We start from the raw sequence: 20,453 nt of genomic DNA on the forward strand, positions 1-20,453 counted from the left end.
AAGTTTCAGTCCAGCTTCCGTGTTGAACCAATTTACCTTTTTAGAAAATCAATAAATGGAGACCATATTCTAGCAAATAGTTCTGATTTATCAATTAAGACAAGTCTAATTTCCTAAAATATAAAATTACGTTATGACACAATAAAGGGCCTGTCCCATTTTCACGACCTAATTCACGACCTCTGCCGAGTTTGCCCTCGACTCATACTCGCGGCATGGTCATCACGAGGTCGTAGGTAGGTCGTAGCGGGCCGTGATGCTAGTCGTAGGTACTCGTGGCATCAAGTAGGTCGGGGCGTTTTTTCTAGCCTGATGGAAAAATGTCCACGAGTAAAAAAGGTTGTGAATTAGGTTGTGAAAGTGGGACAGGCCCTTAAGCAGATTATTTAGCATATGAAGTTCTAACATCTTGTGAACTAGTTTATTTAAGTTCTTGAAAGTAGGTCTTCATTTGCAGTTTCTCACCTTTCCTCATCATTAGGGTGAATAAATAAAATGCAAAAACAACCTTGTTTTTCTTTGAACAATTTTTCAAATAGTGCATTGGAGAGAATCGTTAGTGCTCAAGACACGTCGTGAGGACTTAGGTACTTGTGTGGCATGGTGGCACAGCAATAGAGTGGCTGCCTAGAACACTAACAGTTCCAGAGGCCTGGGTTTGATGCTGACTATGGCTGCTGTATGTACGGAGTTTGTATATTCTCCCGTGACCGCGTGGGTTTTCTCCGAGATCTTCAGTTTCCTCCGAGATCTTCAGTTTCCTCCCACATTGGGATGAGGAAAACCACACCTTCTGCGTCAAGAATTATATGTATCTTTGGTCGTAGGCTTATTTCATTTAAGTGCCTGGATAGGGACCAAGGCCTGGATAGCGTGAATGTGGAGGGGATGTTTCCACTTGTGGGAGAGTCTAAGACCAGAGGCCACAGCCTCAGAATAAAAGGACGTACCTTTAGAAAGGAGACGAGGAGGAATTTCTTTAGGCAGAATGTGGCGAATCTGTGGAATTCAATGCCACAGATGGCTGTGAAGGCCATGTCAGCGGATATTTTTAAGACAGCGATAGATAGATTCTTGACTAGTACAGGTTTCAGAGGTTATGGGGAGAAGGCAGGAGAATGGGGTTGAGAGGGAAAGCCATGATTGAGAGATCAGCCATGATTGAATGGCGGAGTAGACTTGATGGGCTGAATTGCCTAATCCTGCTCCTAGAACTTATGGACATGAGTTGCCTTTTTAATGTCAAAATGAACTTGCAGGTCGAGCCTTCACATGTCCACTTCAGGAAAAAAAGACTTTGTATGGGGTATATTGCCTTCAACATTGTGGAAGATAGCAAATAAATCTAGACAATAAACTGGAAAATGCCATATTTTTGTATCCTCAGTGACCTAAAGATCATTAATAAATGAATCGGAAATTGAAACCTGTACGTATTTGGAGTGTGGGAGAAAATCAGAGACGCAGCTGTGGCTCCTTATACGTGACTAAACCTCACAAGCCTAATACTATTCATCCAACTACCCCCACTGGCCATCCACACTCCTCAACCCACCACCACCGAAGGAACCATATAACCATATAACAATTACAGAACATCTCCTTTGTGATTCCCCAGCCCAGAACTCTGCATGCAACATCCTAATGGAATAGGTGAAAGTCATAGTCATAGAGAGTCATTGATTGATACAGTGTGGAACAGACCCTTCGGCCCAACATGCCCATGCCGGCCAACATGTCCCAGCTACTCTAGTCCCACCTGCCTGCATTAGTCAAGTCAAGAGAGTTTATTGTCATATGTCCCTGATAGGACAATGAAATTCATGCTTGCTGCAGCACAACAGAATATTGTAAGCAAAAATACAGAACAGTTCAGATTAATATACACATAAATAAGCAGCTCCATGATTTGGAGGTTCATATCCCTCCAAATCTGTCCTATCCATGTACCTGTATACCTGCTTCTTAAATGTTGCGATAGTCCCAGCCTCAACTACCTCCTCTGGCAGCTTGTTCCATACACCCACCACCCTTTGCTTGAAAAAGTTACCCCTCAGATCCGTATTAAATCTTTTCCCCTTCACCTTAAACCTATGTCTTCTCGATACACCTACTCTGGGCAAGAGACACTATGCGCCTACCCGATCTATTCCTCTCATGATCTTATACACCACCATAAGATCGCCCCTCATGCTCCTGCGCTCCAAGGAATAGAATCCCAGTCCCAGAAAGGAAGGCATTTACAAGGCACAATCTCCAGCATCCAATGCCTGTTCCCCCACAGACATTTACAGCGGCAAGCTTGTGCGTGGCTAATTGTTCATAAGGTGAAACTTCACTGTAAGGTGAAAGTATTTTCATTGCCACAGGAGCAAAGTTGTAAGTCTAAAGCTGTCTGTGAAGCAACCAGTTAATATTCTTTGGGGGATAAACCTTCGGGAAGCAATTGATTAATACATTTTTTGAGTGGCTGATCAATTTCCAGGACATGCTGGAGAAACTCAGCGGGTGAGGCAGCATCTATGGAGCGAAGGAATAGGCGACGTTTCAGGTCAAGACCCTTCTTCGAAGGAATAGGTGACGTTTTGGGTCGAGACCCAAAGGTCACCTATTCCTTCGAAAAAGGGTATTGACCCAAAACGCCGCCTATTCCTTCGCTCCATAGATGCTGCCTCACCCGCTGAGTTTCTCCAGTATTTTTGTCTACCTTCGATTTTTCCAGCATCTGCAGTTCTTTCTTACAAATTTCCAGGACATGCTTCCTTTTTTTCCTCTTGAATGAGCAAACTGATAAGTCATGATGTTTAATAGTGGGGGACATTTGAGGAAGAATTGAGAGTTAAATTAAATTGCTTTGTGTCCCCATATGTATTGATTAATTTTTTATTCAAATATTTATATAATATGTAAAATAATAATATCATTAATAAAATATAAAATAAAATATGGATTAATAAAATATGAAACATATTTTATTTCTGTTTAGTTGTGGTATGGTAGAGATGGTTTTTCAAGGCTAATTCGCCTTCGTCCTTCAAGAGGTTGGGTTACTTTCCTGGCCATGCAGAAGATAAAAGGCATAAATGACCATTACAAAAGTGAGACGACATTAACTGTCTTCTTTGACAGGCAAAAGCAGTTACAAGAGGCAAGTATGATGACTTTTGGGCATTATTTATATTTCTTTTTATTCACCTGGTAACACATCAATGCTTGAAAATCAGTGCCAAGACCATGAAATTCCTTCCTTCACTACATCCAAGGACCCAAGCAGTCTTTCCAGGCGAGGCAGAGGTTCACCTGCACCTCCTCCAACCTCATTTATTGCATCCACTGCTCTAGGTGTCAGCTGCTCTACATCGGTGAGACCAAGCGTAGGCTTGGCGATCGCTTCGCCCAACACCTCCGTTCGGTCCGCAATAACCAACCTGATCTCCCGGTGGCTCAGCACTTCAACTCCCCCTCCCATTCCGAATCTGACCTTTCTTTCCTGGGCCTCCTCCATGGCCAGAGTGAGTCCCACCGTAAATTGGAGGAGCGGCACCTCACATTTCGCTCGTAGACAAAAAATGCTGGAGAAACTCAGCGGGTAAGGCAGCTTCTATGGAGCGAAGGAAATAGGTGACGTTTTGGGTCGAGACCCTTCTTCAGACTGATGTGGGGTGGAGGGGACGGGAAGAAGAAAGGAAGAGGTGGAGGTAGTGGGCTGTGGATGAGCTGGGAAGGGGAGGGGAAAGAAAGAGAAAGCAAGGGCTACCTAAAATTGGAGAAGTCAATGTTCATACCACTGGGGTGTAAACTACCCAAGCGAAATTTGATCAGCCATGATAACAATGTATGGTGGTGCTGGCTCGAAGGGCTGAATGGCCTCCTGCACCTATTTTCTATGTTTCTATGAAATACGAGGTGCTGCTCCTCCATTTTACGGTGGGCCTCACTCTGGTCACCTTTTTCGCTTGGGGAGTTTACACCCCAGCGGTATGAACATTTGTATGGTCAATGTTTTAGGTCATTTAATAATTTTGAACAGCTGTCAAGAAATTTTATTTTTGGATGTTAGATGATATATGCAGCGCTTGAAAATGGTGCTACAAGAATTTTTAAAAGGAGCATCCCACTGGATGAAATATTATCATACGAGGAGCTCTTCACTTTGCCTTCCTACACTAGTGTCAAAGAGTAAGTAAAGATAATTATATAAAGCATAACGTTTTATTGCATTGTGTTTTGGAAGACTTGCTACTTTGGTTCTGTAGTAATAATAATAATAATAATAATTTTATTTATAGAGCGCTTTAAAAACAGACATAGCTGCAACAAAGTGCTGTACATCACTAATCATTGACAAAAAAGTTAATACACACCAAAAATAACAATCAAAAGAAATAGTAGGAAAAGACATGTAAAATAAAGAAACGTCAAAAACACCACAAACAGAAGCAAAGCCTCAGGCATGGTCAAAAGCCAGGGAGTACAAATGTGTTTTAACACTGGATTTGAAGATGGACAGAGAGGGGGCCTGTCTGATGTGCAATGGCAGGGTGTTCCAGAGTGCCGGAGCAGCAACAGAGAAGGCTCTATCCCCTCTGAGCCTCCGACTAGACCTCGGTACCTCCAGGAGCAGCTGACCAGCTGACCTGAGGGACCGGGCAGGAGCGTATGGGTGGAGCAGCTCAGAGAGGTAAGGCGGGGCAAGCTCATTCAGAGATTTAAAAACAAATAACAGTATCTTAAAATGAACTCGAAAGTGCACCGGGAGCCAGTGTAGGGAGGCCAGAATTGGCGATATGTGCTCCCTCTTTCGAGTCCCAGTTAAAAGGCGAGCAGCAGCATTCTGAACCAACTGGAGACGAGCCAGTGAAGAACGAGCAACTCCAAAATAGAGCGCGTTACAGTAATCCAGTAGTATGTGAAATGCGGAAATATTTCCCTTTTTGACTGTTGCATTGCAAGCCAGATACTCCGCTCAATGTCCAAATGTACTGTATGTACTAATTTTAAATGAATTGTGTAAACATAAATTCCAACAATGCCCACGGAAGTAAAAAGAAGAATTATGTCAGAAGGAACTGCAGTTGCTGGTTTACACCAAAGATAAACACAAAATGTGGGACAGGATAAAAGGAATGAGTGACATTCGTGTCGACACCCTTCCTCAGGTCCTTCTTCGGAGTCTCCCACCAGGGACCCGCGACCTCCCAATGTCACCGTCCACAAGCCGGCGGCTGGAGCCTCTGAAGCTCCGAAGTCGGGTCACAGCCGTGCGCCATCACAGCTCTCCACGTTCTGAGGCCGGCCGGCTCCACGATGGCTAGTCCGCAGGCTCCGTGACCGGAGCCCCAGGTCGTTCCAGTTGGAGGCCGCTGCACGGTGCTAGGCCCCAACGACAACGGTGGCCTGACAGGGAAAAAGTCGGGTCCCCGTACAGGGAAGAGATTTGAAAGTCCCCCCCGCCCCCCACATATACACTCTCAACGGGACAAAAACTTAAAAAAGACAGACGGATTGTAGAGGCCGCTGCCGCGAGGCGCCGCCATCTTGGACAAATAGCATCGAACATCACATGTTTTACAAGAATGATGATGTCACAGTAAAAAAAGTGAAATCTAACCAATCAGCCAGGAGGTATCCCCTGATCGCCAAGAGACAGAATACTTAGCCCTTTTATCCTAGAGTATCCCCAGTTCTGCATATTCTCAAAGGTATGCAAAGAGTCACCACATAAAGGGCGCTGACAAAGGTACACAAGTATTTAGTGCAACTCCTCTGATACTTCTTCCCCGAACATTGTGTCACACAAATTCTTCACACCAGTTTCAATAACTCAAACTTTGTGCCTGAAATGATACACTTGTTCATAAGTTCACTAGTTATGGGAGCAGTATTAGCCCCTTCGACCATCAAGCCTACTCTGCTTTTTAGTCATGGCTGATATATCTTTCCCGCTCAACCCGATTCTCCAGCATTCTCCTCATTAATCCTGGCACTCATACTAATCAAGATTTGCACGAAAAGCTGGAGTAACTCAGTGGGACAGGCATCATCTCTGGAGAGAAGGAATGGGTGATGTTTTGGGTCGAGACCCTTCTTCAGACCCGAAACGTCACCCATTCCTTCTCTCCAGAGATGCTGCCTGTCCCGCTGAGTTACTCCAGCTTTGTGTGTCTATCTTCGGTTTGAACCAGCATCTGCAGTTTCTTCCTACACTAATCAAGATTTGGTCAATCCCCTTCAATACCTATTGACGGCCGCCACAGCTGTCTGTACCATGAATTCCACAGATTTATCACCCTGTGACTAAGGATATCCCTCCTCATCTCCTTTTTAAAGGTATATCCTTTTATTCTGAAGCTATGCCCTCTGGTCCTTGAATCTCCCACTAGTGGAAACATCCTCTCCACATTCACCCTATTCAGGCCTTCACAATTCATCCTCTCTAAATTCCAGCGAGTGTAGGCCCAGTGCCTTCAAACTCTCATCATATGTTAACCCACTCATTCCTGGGATCATTCTCATAGACCTCCTCTGGACCCTCTCCAACGCCAGCAAATCCTTCCTCAGATATGCGGCCCAAAATTGCTCACAATATTCCAAATGCGGCCTAACCAGTGCCTTAAGCCTCGACATTACATTCCCTGTTTTTTATATTCTAGTCCTCTCGAAATAAATACTAGCATTGCATTTGCCTTCGTTACTACTGATTCAACTTGCAAATCAACTTGTAGGTAGATAAAAATGCCGGAGAAACTCAGCGGGTGAGGCAGCATCTATGGAGCGAAGGAAATAGGCAATGTTTCAGGCCGAAACCCTTCTTCAGACTGATGTAGGGTAGGGGGGGGCGGGAAGAAAGAAAAAAGGAAGAGGAGAAGCCCGAGGGCTGAGGGAGAGCAGAGAAGGGGAAGAGTCAGCAATGGCTACCGGAAATTGGAGAATTCAATGTTTATGCCGCCAGGGTGCAGACTGCCCAAGCGGAATATGAGGTGCTGCTCCTCCAATTTCCGGTGGTGCTCACTCTGGCCATGGAGGATTCCCAGGACAGAAAGGTCGGGTTCGGAATGGGAGGGGGAGTTGAAGTGCTGAGCCACAGGGAGATCAGGTTGGTTATTGCGAACCGAACGGAGGTGTACGGCGAAACGATCGCCAAGCCTACGCTTGGTCTCACCGATGTAGATCAGCTGACATCTATGAGAATCCTGCACCTGCACTCCAAAGTCCCTTTGCACCACCAATTTCTGAATCCTCTTCCCATTTAGAAAATAGTCCACGCCTTTATTAATACTACCAAACTGCACGACTCTTTTATTTTTATGCTGTCTTTGAGTTCCCTTGTCAAGCCAATATGCTGGCCTATGGACTTCTAGCTGATGATGCCTTCATCTTTTCTCTTGTGATTTTTGCTATCACACCCTGTAAAGATCCTTTTTATGTTTCTTATTTCGTGTCCAGCATAGAGTCAAGTCAAGAGAGTTTATTGTCATGTGTCCCAGATAGGACAATGAAATTCTTGCTTGCTACAGCACAACAGGATATTATAGTCATAAATACAGAACAGATCAGTGTGTCCATATATAATAGAATATATATATATATACACACCAGTAAACAAATAAATTGCAATAGGTTGTTACAGTTCATGGTTTGTTTGAAGTTGTGTTTAATAGTCTGATGGCTGTGGGGAAGAAGCTGTTTCTGAATCTGGATGTTGCAGATTTCAGGCTCCTGTACCTTCTACCTGATGGTAGCGGGGAGATGAGTGTGTGGCCAGGATGGTGTGGGTCCTTGATGATGCTGGCAGCTTTTTTGAGGCAGCGACTGCGATAGATCCCCTCGATGGAGGGGAGGTTAGAGCCGATGATGGACTGGGCAGTGTTTACCACTTTTTGCAGCTTTTCTGGGCAGTGCATTTGGTACCATTTGTGTACATTTAGCAAATCTATCTTCTTCATTCTACTTGTGGGTGATAGATTTAGTTGCAGCTCGCAGTACTCCCAACAAACTAATCATAATCAAATTCCCCACTCAATGGCAACAAAATGCATGCTCACTATCAGTCAGGATCACCACTTCTTGTGAAAATCCATACCACTGAATTAAATTCCACACAATATTGATCAGACGAAATGCAAAACAGTATTCAACACTGAAGCGCAGTTATTAACAATTCCTGCTTAATATGAGGTTTCAGTTTAAAAATGCACAATCCCCACTTACTGATAGCCCTGTCCCATGGTACGAGTTCATTCCAAGAGCTCTCCCGAGTTTAAAAAGAATCAAACTCGTGGTAAGCACGGAGAATGAACATAGCGGGTACGTCGGAGCTCGGGGATGTCTCTTTGCGGCTCGTAACGCTAACGGCAGGTACTCGGGAAGACTCGCTAATGGCAGGTACTCGGGAAGACTCGTGAATATTTTTCAACATGTTAAAATTCAACATGTTGAAAAATGTCCACGAGAGCCCCGAGTACCGACGAGTGGCCATTACCGTAAATTCCGAGTTTGAATCAGGGCAAACTCGGGAGAGCTCTTGGAATGAACTCATACCGTGGGGCAGGGGTTTTAATCAATTTTCATAGTCAACATTGCACAAAATGCGTACCCAAAATGTCAAATAATAAACTTGGTAAAAGTCAAGATCCACATCAGTCAGTCAAAATTCACGATCACTATCAGATAAAGTATCAACTCCAGTCAAAATGTGCACTGTACATCAAAACTAATGGCATAAAATATGCAATACCAGGGTTAATATGTGAAAATCCACAGTAGTTATTAGTCAAAATCCTTGAACCATATCAGTCAAACACTTAAGGGCCTGTCCCACTTACACGAATTTTTCGACGACTTGTCATAGTTGCAGCAGGTCGCCGAAAATGTTCAACATGTTGAAAATCCAGCGGCGACCAGAAAAAGGTACGACTCTTTGGGTGACTACTCACGACCATACAGGCGTCACCCCGCGACATCGCGGAGTGTGAAAATAAACACTCAGCAAACTCGCCAGAACTCGCGGATTAGGTCGCCCAAGTGGGACAGGCCCTTAATAGTTATCCCAATTCACCCAACCGTAGACAATAAGCACTCAGGTGGCAGAGCTGGCAGAGCTGTTGCCTCACAGCTCCAGAGACCCGCGCTCAATCCTGACCTTGGGTGCTATCTGAGTAGAGTCTGCACTTTCTCCCTGTGACCACGTGGGTGTCCTCTGGGTGCTCCAACCTTTCAAAAATGTATAGGTTTATGTTTAGATTAGTTTAGAGATACAGTGCAGAAACGGGCCCTTCGGCCCACCGAGTCCGAAAATGTTCAACATGTTGAAAATCCAGCGGCGACCAGAAAAAGGTACGACTCTTTGGGCGACTGCTCATGACCAAACAGTATGTCCAAATGTATGGTCGTGAGTAGTTGCCCAAAGAGTCACCGCTGGATTTTCAACGTTTTGAAAATTTTCGAAGACCTGCTGCGACAATGACGGGTGTTGGCAAGTCGCCGAAGAAAATGTATAAGTGGGACAGGCCCTTAAAAGTAATGCATTGAACACAAGAAAATAGGTGGAGGAATGGAACACATAGCCCCGGCCATCCATGTAATCATGATCATGCGTACAGTTTTGGTCTCCAAATCTGAGGAAGGACATTATTGCCATAGAGGGAGTGCAGAGACGGTTCACCAGACTGATTCCTGGGAAGTCAGGACTGTCTTATGAAGAAATACTGGATAGACTCGGTTTATACTCTCTAGAATTTAGAAGATTGAGAGGGGATCTTATAGAAACTTACAAAATTCTTAAGGGGTTGGACAGGCTAGATGCAGGAAGATTGTTCCCGATGTTAGGGAAGTCCAGGACAAGGGGTCACAGCTTAAGGATAAGGGGGAATCCTTTAAAACCGAGATGAGAAGAACTTTTTTTCACACAGAGAGTGGTGAATCTCTGGAACTCTCTGCCACAGAGGATAGTTGAGGCCAGTTCATTGGCTATATTTAAGAGGGAGTTAGATGTGGCCCTTGTGGCTAAGGGGATCAGGGGGTATGGAGAGAAGGCAGGTACGGGATACTGAGTTGGATGATCAGCCATGATCATATTGAATGGCGGTGCAGGCTCGAAGGGCCGAATGGCCTACTCCTGCACCTAATTTCTATGTTTCTATGTTTCTATCTACCCCAGGGATCAATTGCAACTCTGTGCCAGACTTTAATTCTCAGATCTTTCAAAAATGTATCCACCCTCACTCTAAATATTTAAAATTGCAGCAAATTGTGGACGCAGCCCAGACCATCACACAAACCAACCTCCCTTGACGAAGTGTTTCGGCCCGAAACGTTGTCTATTTCACTCACTCCATAGATGCTGCCACACCCGCTGAGTTTCTCCAGCACTTTTGTCTACTTTCCCTTCTATTAACTCCATTTACACCTCACGCTGCCTCGGCAAGGCCAGCGGCGTAATCAAGGACGATTTGCACCCTGCCCACTCCCTCTTCTCCCCTCTCCCATCAGGCAAATGGTATAGGTGTGAAAACGCACACCTCTAGATTCAGGGACAGTTTCTTGCCAGCTGCTACCAGCCAACTGAACCATCCTACCACAACCAGAGAGCAGTCCTGAACTACTATCTACCTCACTGGTGACCCTCGGTCTCTCCAGGACTGGACTTTATTGGCTTTACCTTGCACTAAACATTATTCCATTAGCATGCAGCTATACACTGTAAATGGCTCAATTGTACTCATGTATTGTCTTTCCGCTGACTGGTTAGCACGCAACAAAAGCTTTTCACTGTACCTCGGTACACGTGACAATAAACTAAACTGTAATAACAGTAAAAATGAGCTTGCCTCCACAACAATCCACAACATCTCTTCTTCATGAAAATTCTTAATTTCGTGGTACTTTTATGTTTCTGTTCATGCGTTACTATTTCTATTTAGCATGTAACAAACCCCAATGCAGGATTCTATGTGGAAACATATGATTATCTAAATAAATCTCTTCTTCTTCTTCTTCTTCTTCTTCTTCTGTGCACAGCCTAAAGTTGTGGGACAACGTGTTCTATTTGATCTTATTTGATTGTGCACGCCAGGTTGATTGCATTCGTTGAAGCAGGGCGGACCACGTGAAGGTTGCAATCTCCCACCCCATCTAAATAATGATGACAATTGTCCTATCTGGAACACATGAGCATAGGACACTGTGTCCCAGATAGGACAATGAAATAATTATGGCAATGATGTTGAATATAATGCCCTCTGTTATTTACTTGGACAAGGGCAATGATTAGACTTTATCATCTGCTTCAGAGTGCACACTGGGAGGTTCAAACATTGTTTCTGAATGCCGCAATCATTACAACATAAGGATTCAATGCAGTCAGTATGTACTAAAAATAAGTAGCTCAGCTTTAAGGAGATATGACGAACGGCAGATGCTGGTTTACAAATAAAAGACACAAAGTGCTGGAGTAACTCAACGGGTCTCTGGTGAACATGGATAGGTGACGATTCGGGTCGGGTCCCATCTCCAGACTGATTGTGGTGGGGGTTCAAGGGATAAAGTTGGAAGAGAGGAGAGGCAGGACAAAAACGTGCTGAATGATATGTGGATACTGCTGAGGGATTGGGGGGGGGGGGGGGGGGAGTGACTAGTGAGGTACCGCAAGGCTCAGTACTGGGACCCCAGCTATTTACAATATATATTAATGATCTGGATGAGGGAATTGAAGGCAATATCTCCAAGTTTGCGGATGACACTAAGCTGGGGGGCAGTGTTAGGTGTGAGGAGGATGCTAGGAGACTGCAAGGTGACTTGGATAGGCTGGGTGAGTGGGCAAATGTTTGGCAGATGCAGTTTAATGTGGATAAATGTGAGGTTATCCATTTTGGTGGCAAAAACGGGAAAGCAGATTATTATCTAAACGGTGGCCGATTGGGAAAGGGGGAGATGCAGCGAGACCTGGGTGTCATGGTACACCAGTCATTGAAGGTAGGCATGCAGGTGCAGCAGGCAGTAAAGAAAGCGAATGGCATGTTGGCTTTCATAGCAAGAGGATTTGAGTATAGGAGCAGGGAGGTTCTACTGCAGTTGTATAGGGTCTTGGTGAGACCACACCTGGAGTATTGCGTGCAGTTTTGGTCTCCAAATCTGAGGAAGGACATTATTGCCATAGAGGGAGTGCAGAGAAGGTTCGCCAGACTGATTCCTGGGATGTCAGGACTGTCTTATGAAGAAAGACTGGATAGACTTGGTTTATACTCTCTAGAGTTTAGGAGATTGAGAGGGGATCTTATAGAAACTTACAAAATTCTTAAGGGGTTGGACAGGCTAGATGCAGGAAGATTGTTCCTGATGTTGGGGAAGTCCAGGACAAGGGGTCACAGCTTAAGGATAAGGGGGAAATCCTTTAAAACCGAGATGAGGAGAACTTTTTTCACACAGAGAGTGGTGAATCTCTGGAACTCTCTGCCACAAAGGGTAGTTGAGGCCAGTTCATTGGCTATATTTAAGAGGGAGTTAGATGTGGCCCTTGTGGCCAAGGGGATCAGAGGGTATGGAGAGAAGGCAGGTACGGGATACTGAGTTGGATTATCAGCCATGATCATATTAAATGGTGGTGCAGGCTTGAAGGGCCGAATGGCCTACTCCTGCACCTAATTTCTATGTTTCTATGAGTTGATAGGCAGACAGTTGGACAAATACCAGAGATGAAAAGACAAAAGGTGTGAGATAAAGTATAAAGTTTCCTTTATTGTCATTCAAACTTTTAGTTTAATCAAAATTACGTACCTTGCAGTCATGACAGAAAATAAAATAACAGAACACACATTGAACACAATTTAACATTCACCATAGTGAGTCTACCAGGCACCTCCTCACTGTGGTGGAAGGCAAAAGTCTTAAAGTCCTTGTCTCTTCCCTCCTTGTTCTCCCTCTGCGTTGAGGTGATCCAGGCTTTCGATGTTGGGCCCCCCGCTGGGCGATGGTAAGTCCCGCGACCGAATCCGAGCTCCGCGAAAGGGCCGATTCAAACTCCGCGGCCCGGGGCGGGCGAAGCTGCCACCCTCCAGTCCTGCGGAGGAAGCTGTTGTTGCGGGAGCTCCGGAGAATCGGTCACCAACCTGGGACCTGCGAGCTCCCGATGTTGTTGTCCACTGTACTTTCCGTAAGGATAGAAGAGGTGTGCATTGCAAAGCCAGAGGTAGTAATATAGGCGGAAGGGGATGTGGGAAGGGTAGAAATTAGTGCGAGTCCAGGCGGGGCACAGGGAAGAGTTGGGGAAGGAAAGAGCTCAAAGTTCAGCGAAACCATCATCAAGTCTACACTTGGTCTTGTCAATGTAAAGAGGGCCTCATCGGGAATGCTGGAAGAAGAAATTCTAAAGAAATTCCTTCTCATCTCCTTCCTAAAGGAACGTTAATTAATTCTCAGGCTATGACCTCTAGTCCTAGACTCTCCCGCTTGCCTTCAGAAAAGAAATACTTAAGAATACCAACTGTTTTGAGGCATAATTACATGCAATGTGACCCATCATTGCGGGAGAGGTTCACCTGCACCTTCTCCAACCTCATCTATTGCATCCGCCGCTCTAGGTGTCAGCTGCTCTACATCGGTGAGACCAAGCGTAGGCTTGGCGATCGCTTCTCCGAACACCTCCGCTCGGTTCACAATTTTTTTATTTTTTTTACCGGGTCAAGCTTTTATTTGCTTATTTGGTCTTTCGGTTATTACAGAGTAAAAATGATGCTATGATTCCAGCAAATCTCTTCTGCTTCTCAAACATCTCTTTCAGTTGATCATTAGATGTCACTTCAACTTGTTGAATGAGCACTTCATCTCCTTTGGTCACACCCCAGCTGTCTGGTTTTGAGAAGGAAGGTGAATATGGTAGGCCAGTGGCAGGCAACATCTTCTCCCAATATGCCCGCTGAGCTCTTGCTCGCACCCATGGCTTTGTGTGCATGGCAAAACAAGTGCCCCAGGCATCATGTTTCTCTGAACCTGCTGGAAGGAAGCCCCTCTCAGTTGCCAATTCTTCTGCAATGGCCCGAATGTGATAAGGCTCAAAGCCACAGCAGCCACCAATGTATCGGATGCCCAGATCATACGCATTCCTTGCATATTTATGTATGTCCCATCTGGTGGCAATTCGTGGTTCCAGAGCAAATGGAAACTCTGGTAGATCAATGAATCTGGGAATCAATGAAGATTGAGAGGGGATCTTCAGGAAACTTACAAAATTCTTAAGGGGTTGGACAGGCTAGATGCAGGAAGATTGTTCCCGATGTTAGGGAAGTCCAGGACAAGGGGTCACAGCTTAAGGATAAAGGGGAAATCCTTTAAAACCGAGATGAGAAGAACTTTTTTCATGCAGAGAGTGGTGAATCTCTGGAACTCTCTGCCACAAAGGGTAGTTGAGGCCAGTTCATTGGCTATATTTAAGAGGGAGTTAGATGTGGCCCTTGTGGCTAAGGGGATTAGGGGGTATGGAGAGAAGGCAGGTACGGGATACTGAGTTGGATGATCAGCCATGATCATATTGAATGGCGGTGCAGGCTCGAAGGGCCGAATGGCCTACTCCTGCACCTAATTTCTATGTTTCTATGTTTCTATGAATCCCTGCTTGCTGCAGTCAGGTGTATGAAAGGCAAGAGGCTGCACCATCAAGTGCGCCTTTAGTTTTGCAGCTTCCAATCCTTCCTTCATAAGTTTCATTGTTTTAAGGCAAGTGGCTGGGTCAAAATGGCAGTTCACTCCAACAATGTCAGCACCTGCTTTTACAAGTCGGACAGCACAGTCCCCAGCTGATACCCCGGCCATATCACCTTCTGGGCCAATGCACAATGTGGCAGCGACAGCTTTGCCAGACACCTTCATAACATGAACTGCCCATTCCGCCTCCTCTACATGTTCAAAGTACTCAGCAATAAGGAAGTCGACATTCTTCTTGACAAAAACATCCAGCTGCTTTCTGAAGATGGCCTTAACTAAAGTCTCACTTTTGTTGCTCAGGTAGGAAGGTGTTTGGCTGACTCCACCAGCAACTAGGGCATCGCCTTCATTGGCCACCCCCCTAGCAATGTCACACGCAGCTTCATTCACCTTGTTGCCTGAAATCTTTTGTTCCACATAATTCCCTCTGTTCATCAACTTGTCATCACTTGCATAAAAAGTGAATGTCTGCATGACTGTGGAACCTGCTCGGAGGAATTCACGATGCAGCTGCCTCAATGCCTCTGGATGTTCCACTGTTGCTTCTGGAGTCCAAGGACCAGCTTTGACATATCCTCTCTTCTCAAGTGCAAAAACAAATCCCCCATCTCCAATAATGATCTCCCCGGACGCTAAACGCTCCAGAAGTCCTCTGCGCGGCCCGTTCTTTTTGTCCTTCCTCACTGGCTGCATCTCGTCGGCTTCTGCTGTTCCTGTTGTCGCTGCGCTTTTAATTCCGCTTGCACCTGGACAGAGCGCCTGCAGACATCCGCCAACCTCGCACATCTTATAGCGAGCGTCCACCGGCCCGGCACCCAGCATCACCCCGCTCGGTTCACAATAACCAACCTGATCTCCCGGTGTCTCAGCACTTCAACTCCCCCTGTCATTCCGAATCTGACCTCTCTGTCCTGGGCCACCTCCACAGCCATAGTGAGTCCCACCGCAAATTGGAGGAGCAGCACCTCATATTTCACTTGGGTAGTTTACACCCCAGCGGTATGAACATTGACTTCTCCAATTTCAGGTAGTCCCTGCTTTCTCCTTCTTTCCCCTCCCCTTCCCAGCTCTCCCACAGCCTACTGTCTCTGCCTCTTCCTTTCTGCTTCCCGCCCCCCACCCCTCAGTCTGAATGAGGGTCTCGACCCGAAACGTCGCCTATTTCCTCCGCTCCATAGATGCTGCCTCACCTGCTGAGTTTCTCCAGCATTTTTGTCTATCATCATTGAAGCTAAATGCTCTGTACAACTTGCACAAGATGTACATACAAACCCCAACAAGCAAAAAAGCCTGAAGCTTGCAAAAAAGCCACACAGAACGGAAATGGAATAATTTTCATTTTCGCTGACTTGGATCCTTGGAGTTCCTTGGAAGGACAGATTCACCAATGAATCAGTCCTCCCCAGCCCGAGCATCCTTCTGGTCTTCAAGAAGAATGTCTCCACTGGCTTGGACATGTACACAGGACGGAAAATGGGCGCATCCCCAAAGGTGTGCCATACGGGGAGGTCGCCAATGCTCAGAGGCCAAGAGGAAGATCAAAGCTTCTCTACAAGGTTACGGCTGAAAGAGATATCAAAGTCAAAAGTCAAAGTATCCTTTATTGTCATTCAGACCTTTCAATGTCATACATATAACAAAATACACAATAGACACAAGTTTAACATCCACCACAGTGAGTTCACCATACACCTCCTCACTGTGATGGATGGCAAAAGTCTTAAAGTCTTTGTCTCTTCCCTCCTTGTTCTCAGCCCCCTATTATACTCCCTGTACACATATGACTGTGTGGCAAGGTTCAGCTCCAACTCAATAATTAAGTTTGCTGATGACACTGTGGTGGTGGGCCTGATCTCAGACAACGATGAGAGGGCCTACCGGGAGGAGGTGGCTGATCTAGCACTCTGGTGCCAGGATAACAGCCTCCTCTTGAACATCAAAAAAACGAAGGAGCTGATCGTGGACTTTAGGAGGGCACATCATCCGAGGACGTACACTCCATTGAGGATAAATGGGGATACTGTGGATAGGGTGAACTGTTTTAAATATCTGGGAGTCCACATCTCCGAGAATATGACATGGGCATCACACGCCTCAGCACTCGTGAGTAAGGCAAGGCAGCGCCTTTACCAGTGTCTCCGAGAATTCTCCAGTGCTTCTACGCAGCGGCGGTGGAAAGCATCTTGTCCGGAAACATTACCATCTGGTTTGGGAATTGCTCTGCCAAGGACAAGAAGGCTCTGCAGAGAGTAGTGCGTTCGGCCAAACGCACTATGGGAACTTCACTTGCCCCCCTGCAGGAACTATACATCAGGAGGTGCAACTCCAGAGCCAACAATATCATGATAGACCCCTTCCACCCCTGCAACGGACTGTTCCAGCTGCTATGGTCAGGCAAACGCCTCCGTTGCCATGCGGTGAGAACAGAGAGGTTGAGAAGGAGTTTCTTCCCAGAGGCCATTCGGACTGTAAACGCCTATCTCACCAGGGACTAACTCTACTGAACGTTTTTCCTTCCATTATTTATTATGTAAGGGTATATGTGTGTTATGATTGTGTTTATAGTTTGTTTGGTTGTTTGGTTATTTGTCTTTTATCACAAAAGTCCGTGAGCATTGCCACTTTCATTTCACTGCACATCTCGTATGTGTATGTGACAAATAAACTTGACTTGACTTGACTTGACTTTTCCCTCTGCGCTGAGGCGATCCAGGCCTCCGATGTTGTGATGGTAAGTAAGTCCCGCGGCTCAACCGTGCCGGTTCAAACTCTGTGGCCCGGGGCGGTCGAAGCTGCCGAAGCTGCCACCCTCCAGTCCAGCGGACGAAGCTGTTGTTGCGGGAGCTTCGGAAAAACAGGTCACCAACCTGTGACCTGCGAGCTCCTGACGATGTCGTCCACTGGCCCGCGGCCGAACCTCCGAAGTCGTGTCGGGTCGAGTCGCTGTCGCCTCAGCCCCGAGTCGGGCCGCTGCCGAAAGCCGCAACGCCGCTCAGCTCCGAGTCGGGCCGTTGCTGGAACGCAGCCTCAGCTCCGAGTCGGGCCGCCGCCGAACGCCAGAACGCCGCTCAGCTCCGAGTCGGGCGCCGCCCCCTCATCCCCGAAGTCGGCCAGCCTCGCGCTGGTAGGTCCTGGCTGGCTCTGCCTCTGGAGCCTCGAGGTCAGTCCCAGTTGGAGGCTGCCAGCTCCGCCATTAGGCCTCAGCGTAGACGGGAGACAGAGACGGGGGATACGACATGAAGAGTCGCACCCCCCTGAAGGAAGAGACCAAAACAAGTTTCTCCCCACCCCCCACACATACACAACCTAACAACTCAAATTAACCAACCAAAACAGGACAAGAAAACAACAAAAAAAGAAAGAACAGACGGACTGCAGGCGAGCCGCAGCTGCTAAGGCAGCACCGCAACTTCCGGACATTATGAGATATATTTACATTGGGACTGAGAGGCGGATACTGAAGATCGGGGAAGGTGGTGAAAGGACATCCTGCGGGTATGAAGCACCATGACAGCAGGTGATTTAAGACATCGGCGGCCAGATGCCAAAGCCACAAAATGGGCAACAGCAACAGCAACACTCTGCAATGCATTGGCTAGAGACACCTTCGCCTGTGGGGGTTTTCGGAGGGTCTGTCTGTCAAGGAGAGGTCTAGTCAGAGTAGAGGAGGAAAAGCAATCACAGATGAGGTACGGCATGGTGGCAGAGTTGCTACCTTGTAGCGTTTACAGCACCCGAGACCCGGGTTCCATCCTGGCTGCGGGTGCTTGTCTGTATGGAGTTTGTACATCCTCCCCGTGACCTGCGTGGGTTTTTTCTGAGAACATTAGTTTCCTCCCACACTTCAAATGCGTACAGGTTTGCAGGTTAATTGGCTTGGTGTAAATGTAAAAAATGTCCCTAGTGTAGGATAGTGTTAAGGTGCAGGAATCGCTGATCAGTGCGGACTAGGTGGGCCGAAGGGCCTGTTTCCGCACTGCATCTCTAAGTTAAACAAGAGGACATGACTTCATAATTAAGGGACAGAAGTTTAGGGGTAATATGAGGGGGAACTTCTTTACGCAGAGAGTGGTGGCGGTGTGGAATGAGCTCCCAGTGGAAGTGGTGGAGGCAGGTTCATTGGTATCATTTAAAAATAAATTGGATAGGCATATGGATGAGAAGGGAATGGAGGGTTACGGTACGAGTGCAGGCAGGTGGGACTAAGGGGAAAAAAAATTTATTCGGCATGGACTTGTAGGGCCGAGATGGCCTGTTTCCGTGCTGTAATTGTTATATGGTTATATGGTTTGTTATATGGTTAAACTAAACAAAATGAAACATTCCCCTTTCCAAGCAGGGTAATGAGAAAGCCGCACGATCATCGCTTGCAGGTGGATGGATGCCAACTACCCTGTCATAGCTGCCATACACCTGTGTGCGTGATCCGTAGAAAGAGAAACAGAAGTAATGTATAAGTAGGAACTGCAGATGCTGGTTTACATCAAAGATAGGCACAAAATGCTGGAGTAACTCAGCGGGACAGGCAGCATTCCTGGAGAAAAGTAATAGATGACGTTTTGTGTCGAGACCTTTCATCAGACCCAGAAGTATCTCATAAGATCATAAGATCATAGATGAGAGGAATAGAATTCGGCCATTCAGCCCATCAAGTCTACTCTGCCATTCAATCATGGCTGGTCTACCTCCCCCTCCTATCCCCATTCTCCTGCCTTCTCCCCATAACCTCTTACACCCGAACTAATCAAGAATCTATCTATCTCTGCCTTAAATATATCCACTGACTTTGCCTCCACAGCCGCCTGTGGCAAAGAATTCCACAGATTCACCAACCTTGTTTCCTTTGACCATAACATGGTATTTACAGATTTAGTTTTGATATAACATGAAACATAACTTTTATTCTTCTGATTTTGGATCCATTATTAAAAAAGCAAGGGGGTTAGTAAGAAGCTTATCCTTGATAGCGTTATTTTGACCATAAAATCACATATTGTGTGGAAATCTAAATGATCTTTTCCTTTTTGTTACAGCTTTATTAACCAGCTCATTTTTTTAGACAATTGTCCTTTTGGAGTCATGCATATACAAACAAAAGAAATAGACCAGTACTACAACCGAATACAGAGTTACATCGCAAAACCACCATGGATCTATTCCAGCACTGGCCTGTACAATGATTTCTCTCTGACTATCTATCAGGGTCTGCTTTATGGACTGTTTAACCTGCATTCAACTTATTATAGAGTAAGGACATTTATGAAGTTAAATATATGATATAAGTATTGCAATAAGTATATTTTGAATGCATTTAATCGCTGTAAAATAATTTGGACTGTTCTGATGTTTAGAAATCTAATATATAAATGCATTAGATTATTGGTTGTAGGTCCGCTCAGCTGACAAAAATGATTGTGGATTTCAATATGGTTAATTGGTAGAATAACCAGAATTAACCATATAATAGTTATTGTAATAGTTATTGCAATGGATAACTGCAAACAGTTATAAACGATTTTGAGCTTAAGGAAATTATGGATATTCATTAAAAGAAAGATGAGTGGCAAAGTGAAGAATTGGGTCACTTGATGCAACATTATAAAAGGACTGGACAAGCTAGATGCAGGAAAAATGTTCCCAATGTTGGGCGAGTCCAGAACCAGGGGCCACAGTCTTAGAATAAAGGGGAGGTCATTTAAGACTGAGGTGAGAAAAACCTTTTTCACCCAGAGAGTTGTGAATTTGTAGAATTCCCT

General features: G+C 45.8%; 3 protein-coding genes across 3 annotated transcripts in view; 2 read left to right on the forward strand and 1 right to left on the reverse strand.

Moving 5' to 3' along the window:
• The window catches only part of LOC129714265 (cation channel sperm-associated auxiliary subunit gamma-like), a 68,643-nt gene extending 65,423 nt beyond the window's left edge, over window positions 1-3,220 (forward strand). Inside the window, exon 14 of the mRNA XM_055663814.1 lies at window positions 2,987-3,220. Coding sequence (XP_055519789.1) covers window positions 2,987-3,202 — 216 coding nt within the window. The 3' untranslated portion in view covers window positions 3,203-3,220. The remainder of the gene's footprint in view (window positions 1-2,986) is intronic.
• A 546-nt stretch (window positions 3,221-3,766) lies between these two features.
• Window positions 3,767-20,453, forward strand: part of LOC129714266 (cation channel sperm-associated auxiliary subunit gamma-like) — a 76,810-nt gene continuing 60,123 nt past the window's right edge. Inside the window, exons 1-2 of the mRNA XM_055663815.1 lie at window positions 3,767-4,179; window positions 19,731-19,944. Coding sequence (XP_055519790.1) covers window positions 4,061-4,179; window positions 19,731-19,944 — 333 coding nt within the window. The 5' untranslated portion in view covers window positions 3,767-4,060. The remainder of the gene's footprint in view (window positions 4,180-19,730; window positions 19,945-20,453) is intronic.
• On the reverse strand, window positions 13,656-15,534 carry LOC129714267 (betaine--homocysteine S-methyltransferase 1-like). The gene is made up of 2 exons (XM_055663816.1): window positions 14,604-15,534; window positions 13,656-14,178 (listed from the first exon to the last, which is right to left on the reverse strand). The coding sequence occupies exons 1-2, from the start codon at window positions 15,517-15,519 to the stop codon at window positions 13,694-13,696; spliced, it is 1,401 nt and encodes a 466-aa protein (XP_055519791.1). The 5' UTR covers window positions 15,520-15,534; the 3' UTR covers window positions 13,656-13,693.

Source organism: Leucoraja erinacea, chromosome 38, assembly GCF_028641065.1.
Source record: "Leucoraja erinacea ecotype New England chromosome 38, Leri_hhj_1, whole genome shotgun sequence".
Classification (NCBI taxonomy): domain Eukaryota; kingdom Metazoa; phylum Chordata; class Chondrichthyes; order Rajiformes; family Rajidae; genus Leucoraja; species Leucoraja erinaceus.

Bases quoted from the DNA above. Each gene is read 5' to 3' on its own strand.
- LOC129714267 (XM_055663816.1), bottom strand. From the start codon at position 15,519: ATGCTGGGTGCCGGGCCGGTGGACGCTCGCTATAAGATGTGCGAGGTT. The intron at 14,179-14,603 runs GATTCATAGAAA...CATTGATTCCCA, and splicing joins ACCTGACTGCAGCAAGCAGG to GATTCATTGATCTACCAGAG.